This window comes from Acanthisitta chloris, unplaced genomic scaffold, assembly GCF_000695815.1.
Source record: "Acanthisitta chloris isolate BGI_N310 unplaced genomic scaffold, ASM69581v1 scaffold19399, whole genome shotgun sequence".
In the NCBI taxonomy this organism is placed as follows: domain Eukaryota; kingdom Metazoa; phylum Chordata; class Aves; order Passeriformes; family Acanthisittidae; genus Acanthisitta; species Acanthisitta chloris.
Window position 1 is genome coordinate 14,442 of NW_008691041.1, and position 12,314 is coordinate 26,755.

At 38.6% G+C, this 12,314-nt stretch overlaps 1 protein-coding gene across 1 annotated transcript; it reads right to left on the reverse strand.

The window, feature by feature from the left end:
- Nucleotides 1-1,090: 1,090 nt before the first annotated feature.
- FAM177A1 (family with sequence similarity 177, member A1) lies at nt 1,091-11,133 on the reverse strand (the record flags this gene model as incomplete). The annotated part of the gene is made up of 4 exons (XM_009082090.1): nt 1,091-1,644; nt 2,464-2,561; nt 4,268-4,334; nt 10,957-11,133. Coding segments are annotated over 4 exons (555 nt in total), but the record flags the coding sequence as incomplete, so codon positions are not given.
- Nucleotides 11,134-12,314: the final 1,181 nt, after the last annotated feature.

Consider the following 12,314-nt stretch of genomic DNA (forward strand, 5'->3'; position numbering starts at 1 on the left):
GTGACTGGGAAAGGTGAAAACAGTGAACAGGCACACACAGCTGTCTACAGGCATAAAGTTTCAAAGAGCACACAGTTTTAAAGGAAAAGTCATAGCCCAATTCCAGTTCAAAAATTATATTAAATATAAAATAACCGATTAATGCATTTACAGAAAAATTAAACCAACATGAAAGTAGCCACTTTCATACAGTCTGCAAAAAACTGAAGGAAGGATTAAGTTAAGGCACAGTGAGTAGTAATACAGTATTTTATACAAAAAAGTTTAAACCCAGGGCAGTGAGAGCATTTCTGATGCAACAAATAATAGAGAGAGGAGGTAAAAAAAAACCAACTGACATTAATTTCTAAAAAGCAAAGCATCCTTCAGCTGTCAAGGTATTACTTGAGCTATGCGAGGCTTTCTATCTGACAGTGTAAAAACTCCCAGCAAGCTGGTTTTCTGTGTATTCCCCAGGAGTTGAACCAAGCTCTCCCTTGCAGATGTTCAGGGCTAAGGAATAGTTTTATGCCTCTGTTGTCAGCACCCTCTGTCTTACAATTCAAGAAGAGGCAAAGAACAGATTATCAAAAAGATGGAAGAGAGCTGATGATTGAATCCTCCTCCTCAGATCTTCTGTAGTGCTGGAATACTACAGACAGATGAGAGCAGAAGCAGTTTGTGTTCCGCATGACACTGGTTCACACAGAGGGTTGTCTGAAACGGGTAACAACTCTGGGAACTAATAACCAGGTTACCTGGCCTGTGGTGTTACTTCAGGCTCCTTAGGCAGCTGAATGGAGCAGCTGAGCACTATTAACCTCTCAGAGTGCTGGTACTTGTTAGTAAGTTCTTAAGGGTGTTTATAGCCTCCTGGAAAGTTGTTTTTTTTTAATAAAAGATGGACTCTTAAATCTAATTAACATTAAATCTAACACTTTGTCTTCTTGTGTTAACAACAGAAAAAAAATACATGCATACAACACTGACAATAAATAGGGGAAATTGGACTCTATTATAATGACTTGTGAGTTACAGGATATTGATTCCTATTAATCTATTCATAGAGAGCCGAGTTGCAAACCATGTGCAAATCAGAAACAGGTGTTTAGAAGTAGGAAACAGCACTGCCTCAGCAATCCACAGGTGTTAAGAGACACAACAATTCAAAGAAAAGACAATTTTACTTGCTTTGCACAGAAATTAGCTCACACATTCAATTTTAGACCAAATGTTTGTAGTGCAATTTTCATTTTAACATAAGTGCCAGTTGGGCAGAATGCCTCAGTCTTCAGGCAGACAGACAGAACAGAAATCGCCTAGCTCTCTCCTGATCAATAAGAATGGTAGGAGTTGTGTTTCACTGAACAAGTATAATCCTATTTTTCCTGTTTATAGCCAGATTGTGACACCTGACAGTTCTTATTTCCTACATTATACAGAGCTTTACACTTAAGGAGGGACAGGAACTACATCTTGTTTCTTTTCCCCTAAGGACGGGCAATCTCCCTCATTTTCAAAGTTCACGTTGATGAATGAAGAACCTGCTGTGGCTGTGGGCTGGTCAGTCTGGACAGGAGCTTCAGCCTGTTGCTTGTTCTGCTGTTCCTGATGCTGTCTTTCTGCTTCTTCTGACATCTTGTTTTCCTGTTCCTCCTCTTCTTCCTAAAAGGAGATAACCAGATTTATTCACTACTATTTCCTATTTAACACCTGCATTAACTTGAAGTCTTTCTGTAAGAGCATACCAGTTCCTAGTTCAAGGCAAGGACATTTGTTCCACTAGAAAACAGTCACTCGCTGATCTTAAATGAGCTATATTCCAGAATTCCCATTATGGGAAAAAAAGAACTGCCAAAGTGAAGGATTAAACTGTGTTAAATAAATAGAGGAAAAAAAGACATACCTAGATAATCAGTTTGTAGTTAACAGCAATAGCAATAGGTCTACCTTCTCTAATGCTTTTTCAGCTCTCGATAATACAGAGCTATCAAAAATGTAAGTAATAAAGCTTTCAGTATGTTTTTCATCTCCTCCCAAAGAAGATTATTGAGGGCTTAGGTTTTTTGCATAGAGCAACTATCGGTCACGTCCAGTTAAGGTTTAGAACAAATGGTGACATCCTGTTCAATTTACCCTTGACACTTCACTGAACAAGTTTTAGAGTTGGAAAGTATATTGCTATCAGCTGCCTCTTTACAGTGTTCAGCAACTGTCTATCTAACGTCCTCACACTGTTGGCTTGAAAATGCATTGCACAAGTGAAACAGAGCAGTGGTCAAGACCCAGCCAGTTCTGAGACTGATGAGCTGGAGAGAAAAGGCTGATGGATGAGCAAGCGTTAATCATGCATCAAATGAAAACTGAAGGGAAGCTGAAATTAGGCGTCTAAAACTTCATTTTAATGCGAGAACACAAGTTTTATTTTTTAAAATAGCAGGGAAGACAAGCTGGGAGAAAAGGAGAACCCTATCTCACACGTACCTCTTTCTTCATTCTGTAATACTCATCAATGGCATATTGGTATTTTGGTGTGCTTATCCCCAGAACAGATGCAATCTTTTCCCCAAGGAAATCACACACTAAAAAATAAAGCAATGGTTACATATGATTAAAACTCAGCAGAAAGTTCTTAAGCATGGTTTTATTTTAAAAAGTATCACCATCTCTCCTGAATGGTTTTCTGTAGTCCTACCCCACTCAAAAGATAAAATGAAAATCTGCAAGGCCAATCCACTTACAGGTATTGAGCTGAATACACTAATAATTGTTTTTTAAGATAATGAACAAAAAGAACATGGAATTCAGTGAAAATCTAGATGGTGGTGGTGGTTGAATTCTGCTAGCATCAGCTTTGGATCTAAGTTCATTTTGCTGGGAATCAGTTAAAGGATAAGCCTTTAACTGAATTTAAACTGAAAATTAAGGTTTGACAAACACACATAGGTTACAACTGTACTGGCAGTTCAGTCTAACAGTGCCAGCAAACCAGGCAGGTATTGATACAGGCACACTTCAAGTCAGTTTGAACAATGTCCTGTGTTGCATACTAATGTATTAATAAAATATTTCACAGAATCATAGAATTGTTTAGGTTTCAGCTGTCTCAATTTCCAAGCTGTAGGCTACATGCAGTGCCACTTTGTTAAAACAGATAGTGCACAATCAGAAGTGTGGAACAGGAGGGGCTTGTGTCAGTCTCTACCATGGTGATGGCTACAGCGCTGGGTCTTGAGTAAAGGCAAGCAAGAAGTCAAATATATTGCACTTCAAATTGTAAATCTGCCCCAAGGTTGGAAATGAGTTAGTCATCTTCAGGGAAAACAAGTCAAAAGTTAGCAACTGGCTGCTCCAAGGAATATTCACCATATTTTATAGATATCCTGGCATAGATAGGCTTTGTGCAAAACTGACCCGTTCAAATCACAAATATAAGAGGCAAAACTGAAGTGGGAAGAAGAAAGTACTAATCTTCATATTCAGAAAAGACTTCTGATGGATGGAAAGTAGTATCTACCTCTGCATATAAAGAACAAATATAGCAAGGAACAGAATTACACTGTGCATTAGAAGAAAAGTGCTTCTAAAAATAAGAACAGGTTAATTAATAGAACAGACTGCCACTATTTTAAAAAATATTAAAAATTAGGCCTACATTGACAGAAATTCCATAATATTTTGTAAAAAAATATCCCAATAAAATACTTTACACCTTAGAAAGAACACTGACTAAACCAAGCGTTTTTAAAACTAGGCAAAATTCTATGAGGTACACAAGTCAAATAAATTTCTATGCAGTGAGTTAAGACCCTTGACAATAGTGTTTATTCTGTACCCTCAAAAGTTCACTGTACAGCACACAAGTAGATGTGTTCCTGGGATAATTTCTAGTTGTCTTCTTCACAAAAACTGTTGTCAGTTTAGTTACTCCAAAGAGCATTATTTTCAGGTAACATCACATAAAATGTTCCATACAAAGCCTAATAGAAAGCTGATATACTCCCTTGCCAACAGCAGCCTATCTCCACATGAAGAAAAATGGGAAAAAGTACTAATCAAAAGGGTATTTTCCATTCATTCTTCCATGCAAAAGTTGCTGATTTTAAGCAAACATTTTCAAAAGCACCTAAGGCAAGAGAGTTCATCTCTACAGCTTAAGTACAGTTTCATTCATACTTCTGAAAAAATAGCGAGTAGCTTCCGAAGATAATTTACATTCTATCAATGTGACTTTGTGACTTTTCAATATTCCAGTACTGGTTTAGCCAAGAATTAAATAAAGCAATACCTGATAAGGTTGATGTGGCAACTCGCAGCATGTGAAACCACAAGTAGGGTCCCCACGTGAGTGTAGTCTGTAGGAACAAGAGTAGTATGAATATGTATGTTCATGGCACAAAATAATAAACGCAAAAGCTCAACCAGCTTGAGAAGAAAGATCTGCAATATCTCCTGTTTGCCAGCTACCACTGTATTTCTGCTTTGAAATATGTCTAGACCAGGCACATGAAGCAAAGTATCACCATAAGATATAAATATAACCACAGTTTACATCTGGGAAAATTTGTTTCACTGGTTTTTGTTTCCTGCTTCCAGACTTAGAAAACGACAAGCATCCAACTCAATCCCTGTAACTAGACAGTTTTCCATAATGTTCTGAATTCCATCAGGTCAAGAAAAGAAGTGAGTCAACCAAGAATTCTCTCACTACAATAATGAGTGAACTGCAAAAGACTGTTTAAAACCAAACCAAACCTTCAAACCTCTGAGCAAGAGGCTGCTTCCCAGCATTTACAACCAGATACGGATCATCCCTTGGAATTCAACTGAAAAACAAAACAAAGGACTGTGAGGGAGACGGTTACTGCACCTCTGAGGGAGAATGGACAAAGCTCCTGGGGTGATGTGAACAAGGAGAAACACAAAATGAATAAACCAGGGCTCAAGTGAGGCCACCTCAAGCATTTGCATGTAAGTGAGGAAGTTTCTCTGCAGTGCCTGCACCCTAAGGCACACAGCATGGGACACAAACTGAGGAATTATAGATCTGTGTGCAGCTGCAGGGGTAGGATCTTGTTGGGACCCCGAGAAGCAGTGGATGGACTGGAGTGCTGCAGTGGAGAGAGCTTACTCTTTAGTAAGGGCTGGCCAGGAAGAAAAGCAGGGGAATTGCCCTTTGCATGACCGTGGTATATTCACAGCTACACAGTAACTTACAGAAAACTTAGAAATAAGGAGAAAATAATGGCCATGCATAGGTTATGCGCTTCACTAAAGAACAATATACCATGTAATTAAAAGGAGAAGGGGAAAAGCAGATTCCAAGCTAATGAAGAAAAAATCATAGGCTGTCACTTTTGTGAAAAAGCAAATTCAGATTTCATAGTGAACTAAAACACGTTGATAGTTAACAGGCTGCTGTGCTCAGGTGAGTGTATTTCCTCACAGAAAAGAGCTCTGCAGTACTTTCCCTGTGGAAAGTAGTTACTGAGAGTGTCAGCTTTTATTAAATGAAAGACATTAGCTATGCTCAGTTATCTAAGTACTTATAACTTGTTCCTAAGAACTGTTTGATAGTACCCTTTTTCTGTGATCTTTTTTAACAGGTAACAGGACAACCAATACTATTGTAAACAATACAGCTACAGAGACTAGTTGGTATAGCCTCAGTACGCACATACACAAGCTCCTAGACATCGGTGCTTTCCAAGCATAGCCTCTACAAATCAGTGCAGCAAGAAATTGCCTGTCAAGCCCAGATGCTATATATTTTTGGCAGTGAGTATGGAAAATGTCCTGCCAAGGTAAAAGTGTAAGCAAAACCAGCTGCTATCCTGCTCACACAAAAGGACCTCCAGCTTGCTGATTACATGCTCAGTTGGCAGACAGGCTAATGACAATCACTTTGGAGCTTGTTCAGTTGAAGAAGTCAAAAAAAGTGCTGGAAAAGCTTGTGCCACAGGTGCAAATAATGGCATTGACAGAGCTCTGTACAATCCTTCGTGATGAGGTGACAGAGTTAAAAATCTTGCACACAGCACACAGGACAAGCAAGGACTGCTGCGCGCTGTAAGAAAGAGGCTACAAGAGTCCTTTAAGAGAGAAAAGACAAGCTGAACTTCAATGTGACAGAGCTAACTTGGACCCAGAATGTGCTAATGGATTTGTGGTAACACAAATATAGGGAACACTTGAGGCTCCTCAGACACAGAGGTTCTGTCTATTTCTACTCTTCCCCCACCACAGTTAAAAATCAGTTAGGAACATTAGGGGCACTTCAAAGTTCAGCTTAGCAGAAACCCCTGCTTCCTGACAAAGCCCAACTCCTTCACCCCTGCCAAGCAAGGCTTTGCCAGTCCCCACAATTTAAAAAGGAACATTTTTCTTCAAGTGTCTCAAAAGGCAATATAAAACCATGAGAGAAGCTATTTAACACAAATTCAAGATGAGAAAGGAGTTTACTCTTGGAGAGTAAACCACCAAGAACAAGCAGGAACAAGGGAACACATCCAAGGAATGGTGGTAATGGAGAAGCCAGACCTGTTCGAGTGATATAAACAGGGGGTCTTAGGCAATGGCTCAGTACAAACCAACCCTAGTCTGTGAAGTGGCTCCAGTGCACTGAGCTGGAAACTGGAAAACGGTACCCAAGTCAGGTCCTACAGACCTATAGAACAAGACACCAAAATACTGTACGTCAACCTCCTTTGGCCAGCCAGAGAAACCTTAATGCTCAGTGTTTAATCAACTCAAGGACACAGTAATACTGTATTTCCTGACTGGAAACAAGGGGCAGCAGTGTGAAACACACTGGTTTATTGTAAGGGGATAGTATTTCTCCTGCCATCAGTCTCTTTAGTATACATTTCTACAATGCTTAATTATATTATTCATCTATCCTGACTTTATTTTATTGTTTAAAATGGAAAACACAATGGTTATGACAACTGATTTTTAAATTACAAAAAATCTTAATGTACAATTTTAATGGAAACAGGGATGAACATAATGGATTCAACCACTGAAAAAACCACGAATTCTCTGGTTCAACAACAGAACACAATTTTGTTTCCTAGTCTGGGGCTGCCAAAGGGAACACACACTCCCTTGAACTTCTGAGTGCAGCACCTTCCTAAACAATCCACATCTATGTTTATTTTTGGCAGATTTCCGTCCCTAATAACACTTATATTTTCCAAAGTATGTATGGTTTCTTTTTGACAGAGAAGATGGCAAAATGAGAAAAATAATAATTCCCTGATTTAAGAAAAACTAAACCCTGTATTTAATAGTTAATATACAACACCAAATAGATACTTTTGTATTGTTTACTATGCCAAAATACATTTTAAAGTAGTTTGAATATTGACTGTTATTCGCTATAATGTTCCTTCAGTGTATGAACCATGTAAAACTGAGGCATCTAAAACAAGTCAGTGAAAACAGGATCAGAAACACACACCATCCTCCATCAAGAGCTTCTACCATATTACGAGCAGTTGTTACTTGGTCAGTGATTATTTTTCTACCTCATCCCCAAATTCTTAAAAAGAAAATCAGAGTTTGATAATCCTCAAGAGAGAACTTTCTCCTATTTGAAGTTCAGGTGCTTTTCACTACAGGATATCAAGATAACCTTCCTGCAAGATGTGTTTCTATCTTTCAGAGCACTGAAGGTTAATAAAATGAAATCTTTCAGAGCTTTATTGCAGGTATATTCTCAGGATGAATTCTAAGGTTATCACCAACAGTCATCGCTTACAGTTGCTCTGCAAAGATTTACTCTCCAGCTTCTGCCTACTCATGTAATAGGTGAATGCAACAAAGGGTTTATACCAAGTGTTCCTCCAGGAATAAACAGAAGGATTATCTTCTAGAACAGGTTAGAGAAATTTAATCAATACAAAATAAAGCTTGAGTGGACAGAAGCAAAAGGAGATTTACATATTAAGTGCAAACATCTTAATGTTAGAACAAAATAAAAGACTCATTAAAATGAAAACATTTATGCTATTAAAGCATTTCAGTTGGAGAACACACAGATAATACTGAATGCTCTTATCTAAAAAACAAGAATACTCTGTATTCTGCATTCAACTTATTCATAAAAAAATCCCCAAAACCCAACAGAACGGACACCACAATCCAATAGTGTTAATGACCTCGGTGCTGACCTGTAGGAGTATCAGAAGTTGTTTCAAAGCAAAATTTAAACCTAGTTCTTCTTGAGAATTTGTTCTGCTATGAGTGGTGGCAGTCCACCACAAAAAAAAGTGTTTTGGTTATCATATCACTAAGATATATACATATTACTTTGCTTAGCAAGAAAGACATTGTCATTGTCTGCTTAGCTCTGAATCACAAATAAACCAAGATCCTTACTGAAGACATTTCTTTACAACACAGCAAAATATTTGTTTCCCTTAAACTCATTCAAAAGCTGCCAAGATGCCAATACCAGCTGAGCTTTGAAATTTCATGATGCGAAGTTTCTAATTCAAAACACTAAATGTGCTTTTTCTAAAAATAAGTTGGACCAGAAAGAGCTACTACTTGCAACATACTTTTTCACATCCCAACTGAGATCACAAGTTTTAGACATGCTGGTCTCAGCAAACAGACTGTTTAATTGCTGTTATACAAATCCTACAATAAAAACATTTGTAAAGCAGCTGTTGGCTAAAACATCAACGCTCAGCTTGGACTAACATTTCTTCCATTGTCTGGCTCAGCTGGGATACACCAACCATGAAGCACATAAGGTAAACCTCATTTAATAGCAACCCTTGCTCTAATCGAGTTCATTCTGGCCAGGTAAAAAGCAATACATAATAAGGCATACAGTGCTCCACAATAAACTGTTCTGGTCTGGAGGGTCCTTTTAGTAAAAAGTGTAATAAAAATTAAGGATTTAATAAACTATAAAAGGAGAATAAAGCAATCTTAACTCTGCCATACAATATACTTCTGGGTATTCAAAAAAACATCCATATTAGGAAAGCAGGGGAACAATGCAGCATTCCTGGCTGTTGTGCACACTCCAGGGCTCTTTAGTTAGTGTCCATTTGCACAGCAGTGTTCACATCTCTGCCCTCACAACACATACACCAAGGCTCATGAGCCCTGCATCACTGCACCACAGTGGAAGTCTCCTGTGAGAGGAAACGGCAAAAAAAATTATACAGGTCTGGTCCTCTGCTCATTATAATTGGGAAAAAAAAAAATCTCAAAAGACACCCATGGATATCTGACATGAATTGCATAGCTGGGAACAGATCTGGCCCTGAAGATCAGTAAGTTTCACAGTTCTTGCATTTCTTTGAGAAGCTCCTTAAGGAGGAAAAAAACTTCAGCACCCAGCAAGGCAGATGAACATCTTATTCATTATTTGTGCCTATAATACATTTATTTTCAAACTATAAACTTAATGTGTATTTTATACTGGTAAAATTACCTGAGTACTATAAAATTAATGTGTATTTTATACTGATAAATGCTCTCAGGCTGTTACTTTCTGTCATATACAAGCACTGCCTAACAAGAAACAGAGCACTGCCATCAATTCCTACAAAATGCAATGCAACAGCTTCACCTGTGAATCACTAGGAACCCCAATCCCAGCTGAATTCCCACAGTCTCACTGCAGCTTAATCCTCAAATCCCAGGCTGCTTTTTTTTTATTCAAGATAAATACATTTTACAGAGTGCGGAAAAAAAGGTATTAATTGACAGTCCTTCCCAAAGCAAATCCCTTATGGTTCACCACTTCTTTAAAGAGCATAAGCAGAAAGCCAAACTCTCTACTTTAGGCCCTTGAACAAAGCCAAGATGTCCCAGGATGGATATACAGAGAAATAAATACAGGGCCTACTACTGTAAATAGGAAGCTTCAACCACAACATTTCTTCATTACAGATTCCCAAACACTGGTGCAGAAGTCATGTCAACAGCAATGTCAAGTAGAAAACAGAGCACTGGTTTCCATGCATGCAAGGACGTTTCTCTGAAGTGTAGGAGCAAGCAGCTCTACACCAGTATCTGCCTCCAGTGTGCAACCAGGCAGGAGTACCTGCTGCACACAGCCACGACTCCTGCATGCCTGACCACACTCCAGCACATCGGGAAGGACCCAGTCAATTCTGGAATCTCCACCTCAGTAGAGGCATCCAAGCCTGGAGAGGGCCAGGAAGGGAGCCCTTTGACAGGCAGGAAATAGGACTGCAGACCCAATTTATTGGTGTAAGAACTGCTGCAGGAGGGTACAGCAAAGAGGTGGCTGGGACACCAGTTTCTGGGGTTGTCATCAATGAAACATGAGACTGGGGATGTGGAGAGATGAAGTGAAGGATGTGGACCCTCTCTGGGACTGACTGCCTGGGGGTGGGGAGCTGCTGCCACCAGTGCTGGCACACACAGCTGTGCGCTTTGCCATCTATCACCACAAAACAGTTTGTCAGACAGGCCAACAGAATAAAACAGATTATGTATTTCATTTTATCTCTGAGTATAGATCCAGAAACACTGACAAAAAGGGAAAATACATTTTATCAGCTACAATACACACTGTGGGCAACAGCTTTAGTTGTCAAAACTTCACTTGAATCTGGATCAATAAATGGAAACTCCAGAGGTTGAGCAACATCTCAACATTTCACAAGACAGATGAACATTACATAGGTGGACTAGGCAGGTCCTTGCAACCCTGTTTTTTATATAAAAAGAATTATACCAGTTTTCCTTTATTTCTGGATGTCACCTGTTTCTTTCCCTTCTATACTCTTTTAATTATATCTAACTGTTGGTATGGTAACCCTAAATCACAGGTTTGACTCTCCACTGTAGATAAACATGAAGAAACAAATGCCTACCCTGCAAATTTTAAATACTAAATCAGATTTATGACACAAAAGATAACATATAAAATGTTGGTAGTTACCCAGTAAACCAGAAATAGCAATTTATCAGTAAAAAACTTACAGGATCTACAGGTGGCAACAGGTCTTTTTTCTCTTGTTCATCTTCCTCTTCATCTGTGCTATATTCTTCCATTGTTTCTCCACTTGCAAAATGAATAACCCTCCTTGGAATTTTCTTCTTCTTTCCCATGACACCCAGCTCCACAGTCTCAAAGCCTCTCTCTCCATTTGCAGGTTGCTATAAAGAAGAAAATAAAAATCATTATCACTGGGAAGTTCCCTCTTAAAAAACTCCATATTTAAAACATTTTAGATTGATTAGCATATACAGTGGATATTTGCAAGAACTTGGCTGTAGGTAAAAGACGAGACTGAAACATTCGTGTTTGCAGATACGTAAAAATTGTGTCTTCACTAAAAGTAACAAAAAGGTAAGTGCCTTGACTTCAGCATGAACAGGTGGTACTAAAAACATCTGTTCTGAAAGCACACTGCATTATATAGGAGTTTCTTAAGGGGACACATTTCTTTAAATATTTTGATGAGCACATGTTTTATTATTTAAAACTATTGTTGGTTTTGGAATGAATATCTAATAAATGAATCAAGTAGTTCATAGGCTGTAGCCACCTCTTTGCAAGCTCTGACAGACAACTCTAGCACAAAGAACTGAATAGCTAAGCAGCCACACACAAGCTTTAAAAACATTGCTCCAAGGAATCTGCCTCTGTGGGCTTTCATCAACAATCACAATTAGTGCAAGGGACCATGCTAAAAGAACAACACTTAGGTTGGTGGCTAAGGACATAGAACAAGAGAAGTACAATGCCTGGTTTTGCTCTTCCTGCTGCTGAATATTACAGTGCAGTCTTTGGGTCACAAGCATTAAAAATATATATATACTTCTAGTTCAAAGGCAAATCAGTACCTCTTTAGGTTAGTAACTCCTGCAGCTAGAGAATTTTAGTAAGGTTTTGTATTGCAGCTATCACAACAGAGCCTTTGCCTTGGTAGAGCTTTTAGATACTACTGCATCAAATGCACAAAACTGTTCTGAAAACACTTCTGTCATGTAGAGAAGGACACGGAAGTTTGCAAATGCCAACCACGTATTTTTAGTGTACCCTAGAGATTTACAAAAATGCATCAGCTCATGTAATTTGAAACCATATCATACGGAATGACACATGTGCACGTGTACACAGAACCCAGGCTGTACAAAATGGGCACATCCCCATTTCTGACTTCTTTCCTATGCAAACCTAATGATCTCCACAAAGCACAGTTCAAAATAATAAATAAAAATACATATTTTAACACATAGATGTAAGACATCCCTTAATCACTACAAGCACATCACCATTCCCATCTCTCATGCCAGATTACATAAAACATCCCTGCAAAGCAAATAGGGCTGGT